The 22,138-nt window shown below is 38.2% G+C and overlaps 1 protein-coding gene across 1 annotated transcript in view; it reads right to left on the bottom strand.

Annotated features, from left to right (window-relative positions):
* Positions 1-22,138, bottom strand: part of itsn2b (intersectin 2b) — a 43,990-nt gene that overhangs the window by 12,459 nt on the left and 9,393 nt on the right. Inside the window, exons 2-27 of the mRNA XM_044139488.1 lie at positions 20,869-20,928; positions 19,978-20,070; positions 19,831-19,894; positions 19,557-19,729; positions 18,376-18,627; positions 17,877-17,952; positions 17,681-17,799; positions 16,003-16,066; positions 14,515-14,652; positions 14,296-14,384; positions 13,762-14,168; positions 12,717-12,866; positions 12,486-12,626; positions 12,055-12,142; positions 11,715-11,854; positions 8,584-8,720; positions 7,697-8,478; positions 7,503-7,624; positions 5,488-5,736; positions 5,221-5,417; positions 4,535-4,581; positions 4,250-4,416; positions 3,882-3,912; positions 3,520-3,641; positions 2,363-2,459; positions 2,084-2,275 (exon numbers count right to left, since the gene is read on the bottom strand). Coding sequence (XP_043995423.1) covers positions 2,084-2,275; positions 2,363-2,459; positions 3,520-3,641; positions 3,882-3,912; positions 4,250-4,416; positions 4,535-4,581; positions 5,221-5,417; positions 5,488-5,736; positions 7,503-7,624; positions 7,697-8,478; positions 8,584-8,720; positions 11,715-11,854; positions 12,055-12,142; positions 12,486-12,626; positions 12,717-12,866; positions 13,762-14,168; positions 14,296-14,384; positions 14,515-14,652; positions 16,003-16,066; positions 17,681-17,799; positions 17,877-17,952; positions 18,376-18,627; positions 19,557-19,729; positions 19,831-19,894; positions 19,978-20,070; positions 20,869-20,875 — 4,144 coding nt within the window. The 5' untranslated portion in view covers positions 20,876-20,928. The remainder of the gene's footprint in view (positions 1-2,083; positions 2,276-2,362; positions 2,460-3,519; positions 3,642-3,881; positions 3,913-4,249; positions 4,417-4,534; positions 4,582-5,220; positions 5,418-5,487; positions 5,737-7,502; positions 7,625-7,696; positions 8,479-8,583; positions 8,721-11,714; positions 11,855-12,054; positions 12,143-12,485; positions 12,627-12,716; positions 12,867-13,761; positions 14,169-14,295; positions 14,385-14,514; positions 14,653-16,002; positions 16,067-17,680; positions 17,800-17,876; positions 17,953-18,375; positions 18,628-19,556; positions 19,730-19,830; positions 19,895-19,977; positions 20,071-20,868; positions 20,929-22,138) is intronic.

The raw sequence follows: 22,138 nt of genomic DNA, 5'->3' as shown, positions 1-22,138 counted from the left end.
TAAGATATTTGCACCAGAAGTTAAACTTAAAATAGTTGGTAAGATTTGGTGTTTTTGGAGTGAAATATCTCAGGCTCAGTGAGATTAGATGCAAAGTGTCGGTGCAGCAGAAATGACAAGTTTCTGAATCTCGGATTCAGCAGAATTTAAAATATGATTTGACCTGAACTTGTCGCTCTAAAGTGAAATTTCCTTGCAGTGTCGTATTTTTTGCCAGTTATGATTTGTTTAAGGCTGGATGATGGTTTTGCAGCTTGGATTGAGAGCTGCAAGTAATTATTTTAGTTACCAATTAATCCATCGCTTATTTTAAAGATTAAGTGAATAAATCTGTAGATTTTTCACTTAAGCCTACTATTTTTGGAATACATTAAAAGATGAAAATTAATGAATAAATGCGTTTTAAATAAGAAAATAAACATGTATTGGTATAAAATTCTATAGTAAATACTTGGTCATTTTTAGTGGAAGATGTATCTGATGCAAAAAAAACAAAAAACGTCTTACAACATGTGAAAAGCTGCTTGATTTAACATCAATACAGTGTAGGACTGATCTGGTGACTAACTTTTGGATTAGCCGACTAATAACAGAATAACAAAAGCCTCCTAATAAGAGGGGGTTTTTTTATTAATTTTTTTTTTTTTTTACAGATTTTTACTAGGTGAAGTAAAACTAAGACGCTTCAGTTTTTAGTAAAACAGATTTACAGACAGAGGGTGTTTTTTTCCATTTTAATAATTTTTTTGTAAAGTTTTGTTTTAATTACTGCTCTGAATGTGTTATTTCAGCAGTCTGTATAGTCCACTTAATATTCGATTACTAAATTAGTTGATCTGATTAATCGTTTCAGCTCTACTAAGAATATTGTCTCATAATGTAACTTTTCTTTAAACTTCTCCATAATTTTATGTTTTATCTGATGAGTAAAGGAAGCTTAATATAATTTGAGACACTTCAATTTTTAATTTAAGACAATGGAAAACTAACAATTTCCCTTTAACTTGTCAATTATACACCAATTTGTGTTGGTTTGTCACACTAGATCCCAATAAAACGCATAAATTTGTGCTCAAAAGAGGTGCGAGTACTTTTGCAAGGCAGTGTTCATTCTGAAAACACACAGAGAAATGAGCGGGAATGACCAAATATGGCAGCTGTGACTCCATGTTTTGTCAAAGGCTGTGTGAGAAGGGCCATAGGCTTTCTACAAACACAAGATCGCCCCTTGCTGGCAATTAGAGAAAATGCAGGTGTTTGCATTCCTTCTGGTGACCAGCAGGGGGCGAGCAAGCTGTGTCCATCTTTCACATACAATCCATGGCTAAACAGGAAGCCTATCCCATGTTTTTATAACTTACAAAAATAGAATCTTGATCTTTTAATCCTTTACTAAAGATTGTTTTGAGATTTTAAACCTCTAAAAATCTTAAATAGGAAACATCTGGATACAAGAAAAAGAAAGGAAAGACAAGCAACAGAAACCCACAATCGCTCTGTTTAACAATTTCCTGCAGATTCAACCACACCAGTTCAAAATTTGAAAACAAATGGGGGAAAAAACTCCCATAAGGATTAAAGGCACAGAGGTTTCAGCAACCCAGAGAATCAACACAGTGAGCCAAAAATCATTATAAGTCCCATTATTTACATAAAGGAAGACATTCCTCCTTTTCTGGTTTCCCCTCAAATGGTTTAGTTTGAAGAGAGGAATAATTTGAAGACAGACAGTCCAGATTTTCACCCCATCAAAGCAACAGAGTGTGATAGTGGGTCTCTGTGGCCTGGAGGAGGAGAAGAGGAAGAAGCTTTTTACCACCCTGGAAAGAGAAAGACAAAGGAAGGGAAAGAGAGAGAGGAAACGAGGAATAAAATACAGGATGACGTGAAAAGAGGGAAAGAACAGGATGGTCAATGAGGAAAAAAGCAGAACTGATCAGAAATTATTAGTGATCACAGGTAAAATTTGATAAATTGGCAGATTTAGGATTAGTTTCGATATATGGAGAATCAAAGAAGAGCCCCAGTTTTAATGCACACTTCTTTGCTTTCATGTTTTGTGAAAAATTTTAGTTTTACTCACATTTTTGACTGGGTTCATTGTCCGTGGTCATCTGGACGTAATTGAAGGGGAACAAGCCGGTGACGCCATTAACCTCTCCCCTCCACCAGTCGGGGTTGCTCTTGTCTAAAACATTGATCAGTTGCCCTTTAGAGAAGCTCAGCTCGTCCTGGTTGGCTGCTGTGTAGTCGTATATGGCGATCACTTGGCAGACTGAAAACGAGAAAGAAAAGAGTTATTATTTATGAAAATCTTTATTTATTCTACTTGGGTGTCGCATCCAGAGCTGTTGCGTCTTACCAGGCTGTTGAGCAGGAGTGGATTTTCCGCTGTTGGAGCCCAATATTTTGACATGAGCGGAAGGGAACCAGCCTTTCTGACGTTTCTTACCACGCGCCTGAATCAGAGGAAATCAAAAAGCACACGGATCACAAAATTTTAATCACCGAGAGGATGCACAAAAATGCATCCGCAAAGAACACGTTGATTTTTACAAGAATTACATTGTTATTATGAAGTTACACCACACATTTTCTCTTATGAGAGCAAATGGACAGAAGCAAAGCTTTATCCAAACATAATACACGTCAACACAAACTGATTTACTTTAGAGTATTAAATAAATAACTTCAATTGCACAAAATGCAAATTTTGTTTAAATTGAAGACTGTTTTCTTTTAATATGAAAATTATTCATCAAGCTGCATTTCTACAATTGAGCGTGTAGTTGCAGCAGTTCGTACTCCTGACTCAGCAAGCCAACGGAAATTCAGCGCTATAACGGCTGTTAACGGAAAACACTCAATGTTGCTCTCATATCTATCTGTTAACAGCCAAATTAGTAATATAATTATAGCAGTGTTTAAGTCCATGCTAATATGGAGCAAGTTGGCCATTTATCTCTGAGTGTGTAATGGTTAAGTGTAATTTTTTAGCTTGCGTAAGCTAGCCGTTAACCGTTACAGGTGTTGCACCATATTCTGTGACCGCCGTATATTGTGACAGTGGGAGGCGCTGTTGCAGTTTTACACCATACTTAGCCATACTTCGGCTTAACGTTAAACGAAAAATAAGACAACACTGAACAAAGAATAAGAAGTAAACATCTTAGCAGTATGGTTATCACCTTGAGATATTGTTACCACACTGTAACTTAATACTATTAAGTTAAGTAAAAGAACTGTTTCTGCATTTCTGAAACAGTTCTTATACCATTAACAAAAATTGACTTATATTGAAGATGAAGGAGAGAGTTAGCAGAAAGAAGTTTAGTTTTTATTTAGTATTTTACAATAAGTTGCATTGTGGTCACAATATCTCATAAGGACTATCATATTCTGTGACCATGTATATTTCCATAATATACATGGAAATATACAAAGACGCTTGTTGTTGCTCTCATCTGTTAGCAGTGTTGAGGAATGTTTAAAAATATTAGAAATATAATTATCACACACCTGAAGTTCTCCGAGCCACCAACCAGACGGGTTCTTGCTGAAAATGAGGATAAGCTGACCACTTTCCAGACTCAGCTGCTCCGGGCTAGCAGAGCTGTAGGCTTTGGTCACCTGAGCGATCTCTGCACACATGACATCATCATAACTTTAAATTTATGACCAAGATTTGAATTTCCATTCTTCGTAGTTACTTAGGAAAATTGTACACTTAATAAAATTGAGTTAAATAAAGCAAACATTGAGCAAAGTGCACCAGTGTGTCTTCAAAGTGCTCTTTCTTTTTACTGTGACTGCACACTGACTTAAAAAGTCAAAGGACAACAAGTTGACAATCTTAAACAAGAGAAAACATAAGAGCTTACCTTGCTTTTTCTTTCCAGATACACTTGATGTCTAAAAGGAGAAAAAATAACTTCAATTTAATGCATATAAACATTCACACAAACTAAAGGAACACATGATGATAACATGCTATATGTATACTTTGTGGCGTTTATTTTTAATTTTTTCAAAATAAATTTAAAAGCTATCAAAAACAAAACACTTTGTATTTCAGTTTGCGAATGTTATCAATTAGTTTATCGTTACCATCACAGCATGACAAACTTATTGGGGTCATTCTTGTGCCTTTTTACTTCAGCACAATTTCTACATTGCAAGAAATTATGATGAACATGTAAAAGTTTGAGCCCGTGTAGCATTATTCAGAGTTTGTGCAGAGTGTCCTTACGTCAGCCTCTTTGGGTTTGACATAGTTGCTGGGGAAGGCGCCCGTGTGTTCGCCCGTCGACCCGCGCCACCACTCTCCTTCCCGCTGGCTCACCAAGATTACGTCGCCCTCTGAGAACGTCAAATCATTGGGCTCTGGAGACTCGTACGTGTACAGCGCCACATACTCTGCAATGACAAAAGCAAAAAATAGATACACTCTACTGATAATGCAGTTAGACACGACAAGAAAGACAATTTTCTGTGTTAATGGTATAAAGCCACAGTAACTTGGGTTTTACTCTACCTTCAAGCTGAAGGGGGTCAACTGTATCTGAGGTAGAGCTCTTGGGTCTAAAAGCAGAGAAAAACTTCTTTCATTATTCTTTTACATTTGTTTTGCATGAATCCTAAACAGAAAGCAAGCTTGTGTAAATAGAAGCTCCTGAAGTAAACAGTGAAGTTTGTAACAAACACTGGACTGACAGGTAAAGCAAGAGCAACAGCTACAGATTCAGTTTCACCACAACATTCATCCTCAGTACCAGCCGACATTCATCATACACAGACCAGCAAGTACAACTTACATTAATGTAAAGACTTGATTGACTTTAGTATTGTTGGTAAGAATTTTGAAAAAATAAGAGGGAAAGTCTGTGCTTGCAGATGTGACTCCCTCCTTTTGGAACTTGATTTCCAAATAAAAAGCAAAACACATTTCTAATGGAAAAACATACAACTATTCATTGATATTTTAACAGTTTGATGGTTTTACCAATACATTCTGACTCTACAGGCCCTTTACGAACACATTTTTGATTTGGCCCAAAATTAAAATGAGTTTGACACGCCTGGTTGTTACATTTCTGGATTTGAAATTCTTGTTGCACATTTAAGGTGAACTCCATTCAGGGTTTTCATTAGCTCTGAGCTAAGGTCATGAAAATGAACAATAATAAAAAACTTTTGATGGCGCTCCGATTCATGACTTACTCTGACCCATCGTCTTCTCCCAGGACCGTCACGTAGGTTTTGGGGAACCAGCCCTTTTCGCCGTTCAGCTCCCCCAGCCACCAGTTCTCCTGCTGCTCCAACACGTGAATCACGTCGTCCTTGTTGAAGTTCAGGTGGTTGTCCGTCTTTGCCGTCCAGGAGCAGAGCGCCTGAGCCAAAACGTTCCCCATCACTGGCTGCAACGGAAGAGACAGCTCAGCGAACGAGCGAAGATCCTGAGGACCCGGAGGCGGTCGCCTTGGTTACCTGTCCGTGCGTCTCAGGAGCCGGGTGTGGAGACTGCGTTGGGGTGAAGGCAGACTTTGTGCCTGATCCCTTTGCAGCTTCCAGCGCGTTGGAAAGCTGCGCCTGGATCGACGCTTGAGGAGCGGCAGCGGCGAGTTTGGCTGAATCCGACGGGCCGACCTTTTCAACGTAGCTCTCTGGAAAATATCCCATCTTCCCCTGCTTGCTGCCGTACAGCCAGCCCTCCTCTTTCTCCGTTGTCTCGTCCACCTGGCAGCAAACAGACAGGATCGATTTTTACATCACGAGAAGGAGGCAGGAGACTTTTGACCAAGAGAATAACTTCTGAGTCATCAGCTACATTCGCCTGAGGGAAGTTGGCAAAGATTTTTTTTGATAAATATTTAACAAAGCTATTAATTAATGTTTTCAGAGGTCATAAAAGGTCAAGCAGCAATTCCATACTTACAACATCCAACAAATTTGGTGCCAATCAACTGTGATATTTTATCTGTAGAAACATGGCACAATTTATACAGCTCTGGAAATAATGAAGTGTCCACTTAAAATGATCAGTTTCTCTGATTTTACTCTTTATAGGTTTATGCTTGAGTAAAATGAACATTGTTCTTTTATTCTATGAACTACTGACAACACGTCTTTGAAATTCCAAGCAAAAATTTTTTATTTATTTGCAGAAAACAAGAAATGGTGAAAATAACTAAAAAGATGCAGTGCTTTCAGACCTCAAATAATGCAAAGAAAACAAGTTCATATTAATTTAGAAACAACAAAACTAATGTTTTAACTCAGGAAGAGTTCAGAAATCAGTGTTTGGTGGAAAAACCAGGAGGTTTTCAAAGGGGTTCACTGCAGTGGACTCTTAAGTTTTTCCAGAGTTTTATAAGTTTTGTTTGATTTTGTGAAGGGGGGTAAAGCTGACCTTTGATGACCTTTGACCCTGGAAACATTTTTCATTTGTAAAATTTTAAAAATGATAATGGCACAGGTAAAAGAATTGCTGCGCAAACATCACAGCTCAGTTGATTGACATCATATTTTGTTTGGTTTGAAGAAGGTGAGCGGAGATACCTTTAACCTTTAACCTGCATTTTCAACGCCGTCTGAACGGCCCGATTCCAATCTTAACACCAACAAAATAGTCTGATCTCTGCCACTTCCATAAAAGGCACAAATCTGGATAAGCATCAGATTCTTTCAAAGTGTCTGTAGTCAGAACTGTCAGGTCGCATTTGGAGGGTTTCCCGCTTCCACCTCTGGAAGTTTATTGTGATGTAAACAAATCAAATAAAGGCATTAAGATTTAGAGAACAGACACAGAAACAAAAGTAAATGTGTGAAAAATGATCGACCTTTGCAGTCATTTAGTTATTTGTAGTACGGAGTGTTTCTGTTAATGTGGTTCATAAATGACAAAAAAGTAAGAAAAAGTATTACATAATGAGAAAAAAAAAACAACTATATTACAATCGTAGATTTCATTACTGATAATAATAGAAATAGTACTACTTATAGTAATGAAAATAATAAAGTGAGAACAAAGTTAGCCATGACAAATTGACACTGTCTGCCCCCGAGTGAGAGACATGAAAGATGCAGCAGAAAGAGCCAGAACTGGTAAATCAGGACGTAAACAATGGATGAAATTTATGATTATGAATTAATAAAAGAACTATAAATCAATAAATTGTTGCAGTTAATGTTCCACCAAGTGTTGTCGCTATTAGTTGTTGTTTTTTTTATTTAATCAGCTTCGTTCGTCTTGTTATAATCTGGTAGCGATGTCATCGGCTCCACTGCTGAATAAACTTTGAAATTGATCCATAAACGTCTCCGTCCATCATCGTTTCTGACATGTGATGTCAACAATCTTTTCTGAGCATACGGGTCGCTTTGGGGTTGTAAACCATTCATAAAGAATCTCATTGGATTTAATTAGTTTAATGAATCAGATTTCATAAAACCATCAGCCTTGAGCGTTAAACCCAGCTGCGTTTCTTTAGTGACGTTTTTACCTCGATGATGTCGTCTGCTTCAAAGCTGAGCTCTTCGTTGTTGCGTGCGGTGAACGGGTAAAGTGCTTTGTAGGAAGTGAGGGCAGCAGACTTCCTGTGCTGCGCGGCCTTCGGCTGTCCACCTGTAGCAGCGGGATCAGGAGGTGAATTAATCTGGATTATAATCCAGGAGAAAACAGAGTTTTTCTGCTCACCCTTCCTCTCCTCCAGGCCTCTCAGCAGAGCTGTCAGCTTCTCCTGGATGTCCACCTTCCCTCCGTTCGGCTGCTGCTTACGGGATCCCTCCTCCCTCTTCTTCTTCTCCTCCAGCTCTGCTTTTCTTCTCTCCTCTTCCTCCTTTCGCTTCCTGTCTTCCTCCTGCTGAAGTTTTCTCCTCTCTTCCTCTCGCTTCCTCTTGTCCTCATCTTCCCTCCGTTTCTCCTCCTGCTCGCTCTTTCTCCTCTCATCAGCGTCTCGGAGCGCCGCCTCCGCTGCTCGTTGTTTCCTCCTCTCCTCTTCCTCCTTCTCCCTCCGGCGCTCATCCTCTTTCTTCTCCTCCATCATCCTCCTTCTATCCTCCTCCCTCTTCCATCGCTCCTCCTCTTCCTTACGTTTCCTCTCCTCCTCTTCTTTTCTCCTCTTTTCTTCCTGCCTCCTCTCCTGCTCCAGCTGCTTTCTCTCCTCCTCTAGTTTCCTCCTCTCTTCCTCTAGTTTTCTCCTCTCCTCCTCCTGCCTGCGTCTCTCTATCTGCCTCACATGCTCCTCCTCCTCTCTTTTCTTCCTCTCCTCCTCTTCTCTCCTTTTCCGTTCGGCCTCCTCCTTCGCTCTCAGCTCTCGCTCCGCCTGCTCCCTGGCAGCCTGGAGGAGAGCCTGTCTCTCCCTCTCCTCTTCCTCCCTCTTTTTGGCCTCCCTTTCTTCCTCCAGTCTCCTCTGACGTTCTTCTTCATCCTTCCTCAGCTTCTCCTGCCGCTGGCGCTCCTTTTCCAGTTTAATACGCCTGTGAAGACATTCATGGCGTTACTATAAAACATACTCCTAATGAAGAAGACGACTAAATCCTAAATATCATTTATGATGAAATCTATAAAGTTCTGCTGTGGACCTTTGAGTTTCCTCCTCTTGTCGCTTCCTCTCCTCCTCCTGTGCCTTCCTTCGAATCAACTCGCGCTGCTTCTCCTCCTTGACGCTCTGCAGTTTCTCCAGAGCCGCCTGCTGCTTCCTCTGGCTTTCCTTCAGTTCCTGACACACATTAAAAAATAAAAACACAACGAGAAGCAAATCGTGATCATCAATTTACCAGGACGATAAATTGTCCCAAAATGATTCCAGTAAACAACATTATTATCATGAGAGCGTTTTCAATAGCAAGTAAAACAATAAACAGAAGGAATATTAAAAACCACACAAAACAAAATCCATAAATGAAAGACTGTGACATCTCAGTAAACAAAATTGCCCTTTGAAAAATATTAATAATCAGAATTAAAATTATCGAGCCATCGTTTACACCAGGGATGCCCAAATTGTGGCCTGTGGGCCATTTGAGGCCATCTGGATGATTTTGTTTGGTTCCTCGGTCCAGAATTCAAGAATGGAGTGTAAACGCCAGAAGTGTCAAACTCATTTTCACTTTTGGGCCAAATCAAAAATCTGAGTGCTCTTAAAGGGCCGGTTCTGCCAGAATGTATTAATAAAACCATTAAACTGTTAAAATATGAATAAGTAGCAGTTTGTTTCAGCATTCAGTGTTTCTTAAAATTAAATCTAGAACATCTTTTCACGCTGATCAGTCCTTCCAGGATTTCATGATAGTCTTTTTTTAATTTTTGAAATTAAAATCCCAGATTTTGAGGCGCTAATTTAGAATTATTTGTAGGGATTTTTACGATATTTGAGCTTATGTATGATGCTAAACGTGGATTTTTATTAATCGCCATAACGATCACTGACTATAACTTGACATCAAGTAAAGCTGAGGCAGCTGTCACTCCAAGTCATATTTGAACAATTTTGGGAAACGTTTGCAAGTGAAATCTACAGATCTGTAGATTTAGAGTGAATTTTGTATGTTTTTTACATACTGGTGTAATTTAGAGTCTCGAGGGCCACATAAAAAGCTACAGAGGGCCAGATTTGGCCCCGGGGCCTTGAGTTTGACACATGCATTATACAGACAAAGTATTTTTCTTTTATCAACAATATTTCTGTTTTCATTGATTACACTTTGCTAAAATCAGCAAACGCTGCTCAACCCTGGTTGCCAAAAAAAAAAAAAAAGCAAAGAAAAACGAGGACAATAGAAACTGAAAAAGTTTTGGAAAATGTTTAAGACCCTGTTTATATTTTACAGATTACTTTTCTACAAAATTTAGACTTAACATGTTTATTTAGTATTTTATTGAGGAGATAAAAACAACAAGTGTCTTTAAAAAAAGGGAATCTTTTCAGTTTTAATTAAAACAAATGTGGCCCTCGAGTTCTCTCAACAGTTTTGTCCCTAATGACAAAAAGTTTGAACACTGCTGGTCTGCACTAATATTTTACAGTTTACAGGAGAGGCAGTACAAAAAACAAGGATAAGAAATGAAACAAGTCAGGACATGAACACATAAACAACTCTGTGAAAGACACAAAGAAAATAGAGAAGAAGTTTTAAAGAGACCTAAGGCAAAACCTTTAGTAGATGGAAGAGTTTACGGAGGCAGGCCAGCAGACAGAAGACAGGCTGGAGCATTTTGTCATCAGCTCCCAAAAACTGAGGCAGGAAATATGGAGGGATGCAAGAGGAGGACAGGTTAGAAAGGAAGTGAGGAAGGAGCAGCAGACGAGGTTAAAGGGAGAAGTGGGACGAGACAGAAGATAAAAAGAAAGAACAAAATAAGTCTAAGAAGCATTAGGGAGTGTTCGAGATCCAAATGTTTGCAGAAATGTAACATTAATGTGAGGAAAAAATAATTTTCTTTACAGACATGCATCACTCTACTAGTCTACATCCCAAACAACTCGTACAATTAATTGATATTCTGTTTTGTGAAACCACTGTACAAATAAACACAATTTTCTACTTATCTTTTCTTATTTATTTAAAATTAAACGCGAAGAAGAATTGAAGTCAAACTGTTTGTGAGCACAAACTTGCCGACTAATGTAAGAGTTCAACACATTAAAGATATCTAATTTAATCTGAAATAAATGTAACTATTTTACATCGGTACAGAGTCTTCTGAGATCAAATCTATCAGCTTTTTCTGCAGAATCTCCTCATGACAGCAGAATTTCAGCTTAAACCAGTGAAACTCATTTCTCCTGATTCAAAAGTCTCATCAGTGCAGGGTTTTAGAGATCCAGGTGCCAATCTTTACATTAATTAATATTACATTAGTCAATATGTAAAGAGCAGCAGTAATGTTGGCTCCTTCATCTAAAGCTTTTTGTTTCATTGATCATCCAGATCTGGGAGTCGAACTCATTTTCGTTTTGGGCCAAATCCAGAACACGAATGCTCTTAAAGGGCCGGTTGTGCCAGAATGTATTGATAAAACCTGTTCACAAACTTAAAATATAAATGAACTCTTAAAATGAAATAATGTTATTGAACATCTTTTCAGTTCCTCCAGGATTTTGTGATTGTTTTTGTGGGTTTTTGTTTTTACAATAAAAGTCAAAGTATTTGTGGTTCTCATTTAGAAATATTTCCACTTATTTATGACATTAAATGTGACTTTTTATAACTCGCTGTGTAGATCATAAACTATTATCTGACATCAATTAAGGCTGAGGCAGCTGTTTAGTACAAGTAAGAAAGTGTTTGACATTTATTGAGAAAAATATTCAATAAACTCCCAATTATTATCACAAAAAAAGTGTGTGGATTTGTTGATTTTGTGTAAATTTTCACAATAAATCTCAAGAAACTGGAGGGACTGATTGATATAATCTGGCAGTAAATGAATAAAAACCGTATTGATTTGACTGATAACATAATATTTAAGCACACTTAGTGTTTAGTCTAGAATCTAGACTAAATTTGAATTTGAAATCTTTGGATTAGAATCAGAGTACCGTAATATGTGCAAACAACAAGGTGGTGTTATGACACTACCTGGACAACAGTTCATTCTTTGAATTAGTTGAGAAACGTCTCTGTAAAAAGTGTCAGTAGCTTCACAGATGTAGATAAATATAGAAACATTAGAGAGATAAAAGCCCTGAATGCCTTTCGCTCTCTCCTACCTGCATGTCTTTGTTGTACTGGTCCACCTGAGCCAGCTTGGCAGCCGTTTCTTTCTCCAGAGCCTCCAGCTGGTCTCTCAGTTTCATGCATGTCCCTCTCTTCTCTGTGACTCCCATCTTGAAGTTGGACACAGTTGAAGCTACAAGAAGGTCAGAAACACACAATTTCACAGTCAGAGAACATTAAGAAAACTCTTAACATCTTTCCAGTCAGAGGTCAATACTTTTGTGAGGTTGCCTTTAAAATCACATTTCACTTTACAAACTAAGCAGCTTCAAACTGTTTGATATTAATCTGAGTTCAGATCAGAGCTCTGTGGGACCAACCCTCAGTACTAACCAGGCAGGTTATTCAGAGACATATTCTGGAGTTTTTCTGCCAGTCGTTTCTTCTCTGGAGTCAGCTGGGACAACTTCCTCTGAAACTCCTGACCACAGGCAAACACAAACAATTAAATTAATTAAATACATGTAACATCAAATAGATGTTTTCTGCTAATTTGATATTTAAAAGTATCCAATTCATCTCATGGTCTTTGATTAGATTGGATAGAGAGATTTACAGATAAATTAGAAAGACAGATATAGAGAAATTAGAGAAATTAGAGAGAGAGATATATAAATTAGAGACAATTGATAATCTACTAAACTTGGGTTCTGATCTATAAAGTATAAAAGAATGAATAAATAATATTTCACTCAACTTTCCAAACATCATTATGAATGCGTTAAAGTATGATTTATTTGACCAAACAGAAGAACGGATCAAACCTCTATCTGTCTTTGCAGTGCTTTCAGATCCTGTTGCCGTGTGTCTTTCTTCTGATCTAGAAGATCGAACTCTGACCTCTGGAGTTTCTTGTTGTTCTGAATGTCCCGCAGTCGGTCAGAAATCTGACGCTGTTTGTTACCCTGAAAACAAAGAGTTGAGACAAATTTCCAACTTTGCATGCATCTGGATGGAAAATGAGAAAAAAAAAAAAGTGTCTTTCCAGGACTCACCACTGCTTCCAGCTCCATCTCCAGATTCCTCTTCTTGGCCTTCAGCTTGATGATCTCGTCCTGCTCCTGCTCCTTCTTCATCTTCAGCTCGGCGCGCTTCCTCCTCTCAAACTCCTCCTTCCTCTGTCGCTCGAGCTCCCGCTGCGCCGCCTGAAGTCACCAGAGGTCAACAGGGTTCACACAGTAACATTCAAGCACTTCTCAAGCATTTTCAAGGTAAGTTTTTAAACTTCTCCAGCATCACACTCTGGAGATAAAAGTACAAATAAGAAAAATAAATAAATAAAATACAGCTTCAATTCACTATTATATGCTGTTATTCATAAGTGTTTATAATTTTTTGATAGCATTCACATGTAATTTTATGCTTTGATACATTTGATTCATTGGTCTGAATGAAATGGTGGAGTCAACTGACTGACTCACTCATTGGTAACCTAGCAACAGCCTTTTGACTAATTTGTGGTTACCTAGCAACAATCTGTTGAGTAACTGGCGCAGCAGCAGTTTAAAGTCTGCTTCACAACTGCTTAAAAATAAAAAAAAAAACAACACAGTGGAGTGAAAACTGTGGATGAAACAGAAAAGTCCACTCATTTTGTAAACATTTTTGATATTTACAACAAAAAACGAATCAATATTTATTGATATTGACCAATATAAAACGCTCATATTGTGATGTGTTTTTTTAGCCATACTATAGAAATAATAGATATTTATTACATTGAAAAAATCCAAACAAATTGTGTTAAGATAAACAATCTTCCTGTTTAAATTAAATTAAAGGTTTAAACCCATTATACAAAGAAAGTTACAAAAAAGAAAATCTCTAAAAAAATGTCCATGTGAAGTTTTCTGGCATTTAATAAATCTAAATAATTTTGGTAATTCTTACCGACCTAAAACAAGAAAAATTTAGTCTGATTTAACTTCAGACAGTGAGAAAAACATTTAAATGTAAATGTTTTCCATATGTAGGCTTTAATCAAGTGTTAGATCCTAAAAAACCTAAGGTGAAGGTCGCTCAGCACTGAGTACACCTCACCTCTTTTCTCTCTATCTCTCTCTGCCGCTCCAGTTCCCTCTGCCTCTCCAGTTCCCTCTGCCTCTCCAGTTCCCTCTGCCTCTCCAGTTCCCTCTGTCGCTCCAGTTCCCTCTGCCGCTCCAGTTCCCTCTGCCGCTCCAGTTCCCTCTGCCGCTCCAGTTCCCTCTGCCTCTCCAGTTCCCTCTGCCTCTCCAGTTCCCTCTGCCGCTCCAGTCTTTGCTCCTCTTCCTTCCTCCTCCGCTCCTCCGCCTCACGGGCCTCCCTCTCCTTCCTCTCGCGCTCCTCCCATTCTTTCTGAGCGCGCCGCTCCTGCTCCTTCCTCTCCGCCTCCAGCAGAGCCAGTCGTCTTTTCTCCAGCTCGGCATTCCCCTGCTCCAAGTTGGCTTTGAACTTATCCTCAAATGACACTGGAATGGAAAATGTAGTTTTCATGTTTATTTTTTTAACTCATCGTCAATCTTGCTAATGATGCTAAAAAAAAAGATGCTATTGAATGTGAAATAATTTAAAACTAGAAGTTGTGGGAGTACTGACTGTTAGTTTTGGGTTTCTGTGGCAGTTCTGCATTGAGGTCGTCAATCATCGCCGAATAGAGGTTAGAGCTGGAGCCATTCATTGCACTCCTGTAACGCAGATTAAAAATAAATGACTACAAAACATCTTTAAATTGGCAACTAGAGTCAGTGTTGTGCCAAAGTTATTTCAAGAATGTTCCCATGTTTTCTAAACCGTTTCCAGACACTGTCGTCATACCTCTGTGAGGGCGGTACCAACTCGGTCGGCAGGGTGAGTGGCAGCGGTTGTCCGCTCTTTGCCATGTCAACAAGATGCATAGCCAGAACAAACTCCTCCGCATTCAGATTTCCATCCTTATTCACATCAGACAAAGTCCTGCAGTCGTAACAAATCAGTAATTAAAGTTTTCACAAAATTGTAAAAAGAATATTATGCATTTTCCAGCTAGAGTATCATTTCGTAGCACAATGAAGTGACCTTCAATTGCTGTAAAAATGCTGTTAATATTAATTATAACTTACAATAAAATACAAATTCTACTTGGTAATTTAATGTCTTAAAATTGGGCCCATGTCTCTTTAAGAAACTCCCGATCTTTCCAAGATTGTTGCATTATGGCTATTCTATTTACCCTTTAACAGTGATTTTAGGAATATACGTAGATCGTATATTGTTACAGTTGCACCAGCTGTTGGCTAATTGTTGCTGGCTAGTCTGAAGGAGCTGAGTGGAGGAATCACAGGGGAATGATGCTCTGTGAGGCAGAAGCTTGTAGACTGCAACTCTGAGGAGGAGCTGCGTCTTGAAGGCGGGGCTTGGTCCACCCAGGCATTTTGAACAGCTGAATGGTTGCCATGGAGATTAAAAGATTTCTCAAACATGCATGAAAAACTCAAAGCAACATGTCAAAACTAAGGAACATTTAATGTCCTATTTCCAATAAATGGTTGTGGACTTTTGGAAGTTTAAAAAGTGTAAATTGCATTAGACCAAAGAATTATTGTGATTTGCTTTAGATTTATATAGTTATTATATATGGTCTATAATCAATCCACCAAGTTGAGAAGAAAAACATCCGGAGAAAAGATTTTCAAGTATTATGATCTCTGATTGAAACAGGCTTTTTATGGAGAAACTGCTGGAATCATTCAACATTTTCAATTTTATTTGAGTATTTTTAAATACTTTCTTTTCTAATATTTTTCTGGTGTTCATTAATTTGGATGTTAGATAATAGTTTTATTTTTATTCTCATCTAATCTTTTATTTTCAGTAAAAATTGTATTTTCTTCCCGTTTTTGTCTGCTATTTATCATTTAATCTGTGGATTTATCATATTCAGGGTTTTAAACTTTCCACAACCTTCTGCTGTTCTCATGATACTTTGGTCACAAACATTCTCAGAGGTTTTCCCAGAATCTAAATATTTATACTGATATTAATTTACACCCTGATGGACTCTGTTTACTAAACTGAGGAAAAATGTTTGGCCTGGATTGTTTTAGGGGTATTAGAGTAAAGGGCGCTCTTAAGCAAGCCTTGTATAATTTTTATTCCACTTCACAATTATGAACTACTTGGTGTAGTTTCATAAAATACATTGAAATTTGTGATTTTAACATGAAAAGTGTGACACAGTTTAAGCTGCATGGATCATTTTGCAGAGACTGGATATGAATGAAACAGAGATCATGTTTCTCTTTGACTGGAGACAAATGTTCTCACCAGATGGAGGCCAGCTGCGTCTGTGTCAGCATCGTAGTTGCCATGGCGTTTCTCACCTGTTGACCTGGAAACATGAATGAAAAATGTCATGGTGGTTTGTGCAGCACAGATAGGTATGCATCAGAGCAGTAAGTCTCTGTTTTAACTAAGTCACATCTCAGATGTTTCTGTCAGATAAAAGAAATAAAAACAGTAAATGAATGCAACAGCTTGGGTGGAGCAATGCAAAAAAAAAAAAGCCACTTATGTAACTTGCTTTACGTGTCTGACTGCATTGATCTGGAAAACATATGTAAATGTGGCTGGAGGAATAGAGTGAGAATGTGTTTACATGTACTTTTGTCATTTCAATAAACCACTTGCTTTTTATAGAAACAGGTTTGGTGAGACCTTTAAATAAAGACATTTAAAGAAATGTCTTTCTTTTAAAGAAATGTCTTTCTTTTAAAGAAATGTCTTTAAAGGAAGACATTCCATTAAAAGTCTTTAAAGAAATGTCTTTAAAGGAAGACATTCCATTAAAAATCTTTAAAGAAATGTCTTTAAAGGAAGACATTTCTGTAAAAGTCTTTAAAGAATTAAAGATATTTAATTTGCTCAGCGAATTAAATGTCAGCAAATCCAAATTCAAATTTGGATAATACAAATGTGGATTTGAACTATCCAAATCAGTCCAGCAGAAACAAGAAATGTCTCTTTAAAAACATTTAAAGAAAGACATTTAAAGATATGTCTTTAATGGTTGGGAGATTTCTCAATCACAAGTTGAGAAATCTGCCCTGTGTTGAAACACACCCCTAAGTACAGCCACAACTTCCTGTGATAAAATCACCAGTGATCACTCTTCAAGGAGATCCAAAACTACAGTTTTCTAATGCTACGTTCACACCAGGATTCAGCCATCCAGCTGGCCGCCATGTTTTTGAGTTAAAAAATGTTTAAAGTTGACAGGAAATTTGAAAACATCACTTGATAGTTATGCATTTTTGGAAGACTGGAAGATTAATACTTAAACATCAACGATGAAGTTTTAAAAACAGGCAATAATTAAAAAAAAATCCTAAGATAAATTAACTATGTTAAGCCTGGTGGGGACACAAGCAAAGCCTGACGGCCCACCAGGCTTATGATACACCGAGAGAAACCCTGTTTCACACCAAACGCATTTTGAGTGTCCGGTGCTTCAAGAGAGTGTTTCTCACATCCGATGTGTCCAACACTGGAGATGGAAAATTGGAACTTCCACTGCTTGTAGTTTTGCAATTTCCTACATGATAAAAGTTTGTAAGACAAACTAATTGCCGCCGTTTGCCCTCGTCCTGTAATCTGCGACCAATCGAACTGTTACTACAGAGACAGGAATAGAAAGGACCTGACTTGGAAGAGGATCAGTAAGGAAGTAGGAATGTCCAGCAAGAACATTAAACGTTAAATAAAAGTATTTATTTAGATGAAATATGCATGACGGTGGAAGAGTTTGAGGAACAAGGAGTCTCCTCTCAACGCCACCTAGAGCGGTTTTGACACGTCTGACATCTAGAGAAAAATGTCAAGAGTCTGACTTCAAAGTGCGTCAAACCTGAAGTGTCGGTTGCGTTTTTGACGTACGAAACACTTTCAGTGTGAACGCAGCATAACGGCACCATATTTTTTAACGACGATGAAAAACACAACCCACCTGTAAGGTATCCAACCATCTGTGTATCCAAGATGTTGAAGTGCTGCTTGTACTTCAGTCTGGAGGCATGCGGCACAGCCCAGTCACTGGGAACAGCAGCCATGGGAGAGGAGGCAGAGCTGAAAGATTTACACACCATAAGAAACTGAAAACAAACAACGTATCAGCTCTACGTTTAGGTTTCTGTGTGTTCTACCTTCCAAATCCCAGATCCATCAGAGAAGAGGAGAGTCCACCCGGAGAGGCATAGGAAGTTCCACCAAGAGGCAAGCCTACAGAACATACATTTATTCATTATCCACATTTCTTAGGTTTTTAATTAAATTCAAACACTTGGAAACTGGTATTAAAATGCCAGCTTTTCTACTTTTCTCTAGATAATTCAAACAGTGTAGTAAAATTGTTAAGTTGAAAAGAAATTATCTATATCTTTCTTAATAATCAATAAAACGTTAATTATTGGCGTTACAGCATCTGAGCCCTTGAGCAGCAGGTTTCCTCTGATGTTTTATCTTTGGTTTTCAGCTCCAACTCTTTGATAATCTGCAGCTCCCCTTACTTAAATCTATCAGGTGTGTGAACTGTAATACCAAACATTATCACCACCAAACCAAGCAAAACAAAAACAAAGCCTTCATTTCTTCATAAATGCACAACGAAAGAAACAGTGGTTAATGTAGCAACAAATCACACACCGGTGTTCAAACCTCCAGTAAGCATCGGCTGGAACATTCCCATGGTGCCGTTGGGCAGCCCTGCGTTCCCCACCGTGGGCATCAGAGGCCTGGTGGCGGTGGAGGCGATTAGTGGGTTCATCCCTGCTGACGTGGGAACCATCGGGCTGAGGCCGGTCATTGGTGTCAAAGGTGAGAGTCCAGGGGACGCCATGGAGAGAGGGGTCAACATGGCGAAGTTTGATCCCCTCATCATGGGCACAGAACCAAGACCTGCAGCAAACCATCAAACGTTTACGTCCAACAAGTCAAACACTTGGTGTGAGGGCTGAAACTGATAACCCTTCTGAGGTGGGGGAGGGGCAAAGCACGACTCGTATATTGAGGCCATAATCCTCGTGGTGGTGGTCGCAGGTTCGACTCCGGGCCAGGCGACATTTGCCGCCTGTCTTCCCCCTCTCTCATTACCCTCTTTCCTGTCCACCTTCTTTTAAATAAAGGCCAACAAAACCTTTAAAAAATGATTGTTCTATTGATTATTAAGATGATGGTGTAAAAAAAGAAAATTTGTTTTTTTTTATTTATTTAAGTACTTAAATATATTTAGAAATTCAGTAAAATTTATAAATTTTTAGTTTTTAAGTACAAAGACAAAAAAAATTGATCTATTTTTTTAAAACAAGAAATTAAACATTTTATAGTCAAAAATGAAGTAACAGTAACATTTAGTGAATGATTAAACTTTTATAGAAAAAAGAAATACTTCTAACATTTGAAAAGTTCAGTTCTTCCTGCTTGACTTACCAATACAGTGTATGGCTGATTGTATAGTTGATTTATTGATTATCTTTTAATTGACTAATTAATAATTAAATATGAGAAGGTGCTAAATAATTTATTTTTTTTACAGAATTTGAACCAGGTGAAGCTGAAATTCCCAGTAGATGAATTCTGAGTAAAACATATTTATCACAAGGAAGGTTTTATTTTTTCTTAAATACAAAATCTATGATATTTTTGTTCTGTTCCATCTTAATTATTGCTCTGAGGGTGTTGATTAACAATTAGTTGACGATTATTTCAATAATAGACGCGTCACAGTTACTACAATTAGTCATTTGAGCCCTCCTTGATTTCCAAAACAACCTTTTAAACTTAAGAAATGTATTTTAAACGTTAAATCATCCATAGCGACGCCGTACCGTAGGCCGGGTTGGGCATGGCTGAGGCGGGAGCCGACACTGGAGGCTGCTTCATGATGATCGGCAGCGTTGATGGAAGCTGTGTGCCCTGAAGTTTGAGCTTAATGAGCTTCATAGCGATGGAAAACTCCAACCTGTCCATCTTCCCATCCCGATTCAAGTCGGCCAAAGCCCTGAGAGACAAAAACACGCCATAACGTAAAAACAACCATGCCTCATGATCACAATGTATTACACAATTCTGCCAGTGGATGCTAATATTTATGTTCTGTACCAAATCTCAGCCAGAACAGAGGGAGGGAGTCCTGACTGGAGGAAGAACTTTCTGGCTTGTTCTCCTACAAGAAACAACAATAAAAACATTTTAAACTGGGCGAAACAATGATGGACATCAGGCATCAGAGTGTCTTAATGTGTGAACCTGAGATGAATCCCATCGACGGGGAGAGAGTGTCAAACTTCTGGTCATGTTTGTCCCTCTCCTCTGGAGAGATCGCCCAAACAGCAGAACCACCTGCAGTCACACACAGTTAGAGGCGTCACAAATTTACATTGAATAAGTTTCAAATAATCAACCATGGCTGACAAATCTGATAAAACAGGAGCATCATAATAAATCAGAATAGTGTTGAAAAGTTAAGTTATTTGAGTTTAAAAAAAGAAGAAAAAAGGAAAAGAAAAATGAAAAAACAAATAGGAAAAATGAAAAAGGGGAAAAGGGAATAAAGGAGAGAAAGAAAAGAAAACAAGAAAAAAAAGAGAAAAAAGAAAAACAAAATAGGAAGAAAGAAAAAAAAAGAAAAAAGGGGGAAAAAGGAAAACAAGAAAAAAACAGATGAAAGAAAAAGAGATAAGAAATAAGTGGAAAAAAAGAAAAACAAAACAGAAAAGAACGAAGGGAAAGTAGCAGACGGTGTTCCCATGGGAGCACAGATAAGGAGGAACACAAAAGCCGACATCAGCAGTAGTGAGGAGATGAGAATGTACTGGTTTATTGACAAACTGATAATGAAGTACTCACAAGCCGATACCTTTAATTATTATTTACAGAATCAAGGTCGGCTAAACAAGACTCTGTGCTTTAGTAGGAAAACAAGCACTAAACTTAAACTTAACTTCAAACTTAAATATGCCATCAAGAAAAAAACACTTAAAGTAGAGCTGAAAAATAAAAGAGCTGACAGTGTGTTGGCCTCAGCACAACTACAGAACAATGTTTCTTTGCAAACCAACACACTTGCTCATTTACGCCTCCCTCTCTCACATACACACACACACACACACACACACACACACACTACAGAGGTCTTACCATTCATATTTGCAAGGGGGGGAACTCCCAGTGGCGTCCTCAGCTACTGCTCACGGCCATCTGAAAAGCACAAAGTCACTGTCCATCAGTGAGCTGCAGCTGCCCCAGCAGCGCCGGGACCGAGGGCGGGTCAGGAGCTGCACACAGAGCGATTCTGATCACTCAGCGCTCGTAAACAGGCTTCTCCTGCACTGGCAGAGACCCAAACCCTTCAGATGCTTCACTTTTCTCCACACAGAGAGAAATGCTTCACAACCAAAATGCAAGAAATAATAATAATAATAATAATAATAATATACAACTCTGGAAAAATTAATAGGCCACCTAAAATGATCAGTGCTCTGATTTTACTCCTTATAATTATAGGTTTGAATAAAATGAACATTGTTCTTTTATTCTATGAACTACTAGCAACTTGTCTCTGAAATTCCAAGCAAAAATTTTGATTTTATTTACAGACACTGAGAAATGGTCAAAATAAGAAAAAAGATGCAGCGCATTCAGACCTCAAATAATACAAAGAAAACTTTCTGCACAGCTCAGCTTCCTGTCCGATACCAAACAGTGGTAAACATGTCCTCATTCCTCATCAGTCCAAAGAGTTGATGCTCCCAGACAAGAAAAGCGATATTGAAAGAGATGTATAAATATTTAAGCACAGGAGGGAAGCAGATATTACAAACCGATAAATGATTTTAGCACTCTACTGCTGCACGAGTTATTTGCTAATTAGAGGAAACATAATAAGGGTGAAAGTTAAGCCTGTGGTCTGGTTGTTACTCTCATAAGGGCAGAAAACAGCGAGGAGGGACCGGGCCGCCGCCTGCCATCTGTGTCTTATCCGTCTCCACAGTCGATCCTCCTCTCATTGAGACCAATAAACTTTCCTTCCATTCTTAACTTTATTCTTTTGTCCATTCAGCCTGTATTTTCACTTTTTACTTCTTTAATTTCATGGCTGAAAGGTTCATCTGAATTTCTCAGTACAAAAAATGGTAGTGGTAGACGTGACGATGATACTTATTTCACAAAAAGGTTAATGAACAATTATCAGGTCATCAAGTTTATTTGTAAAGCACATTTCAGCAACAAGGCAGTTCAAAGTGATTCCTTCATATCATAAAATCACTAAAATACTAAATCAGAGAACACAGTCAACTACTGAAGCATTACATTTTGCTAAGTGCCATCATTAGATATCAAAATGTTTAGTAGTTTTATTGATTATGGTTCAAAGGTAACTAAACAGGTGGGCTTTTAGTCTAGATCA

Source organism: Gambusia affinis, linkage group LG02 (genome assembly GCF_019740435.1).
Source record: "Gambusia affinis linkage group LG02, SWU_Gaff_1.0, whole genome shotgun sequence".
Classification (NCBI taxonomy): Eukaryota; Metazoa; Chordata; class Actinopteri; order Cyprinodontiformes; family Poeciliidae; genus Gambusia; species Gambusia affinis.
This window is presented reverse-complemented; position numbering and strand designations above follow the sequence as displayed.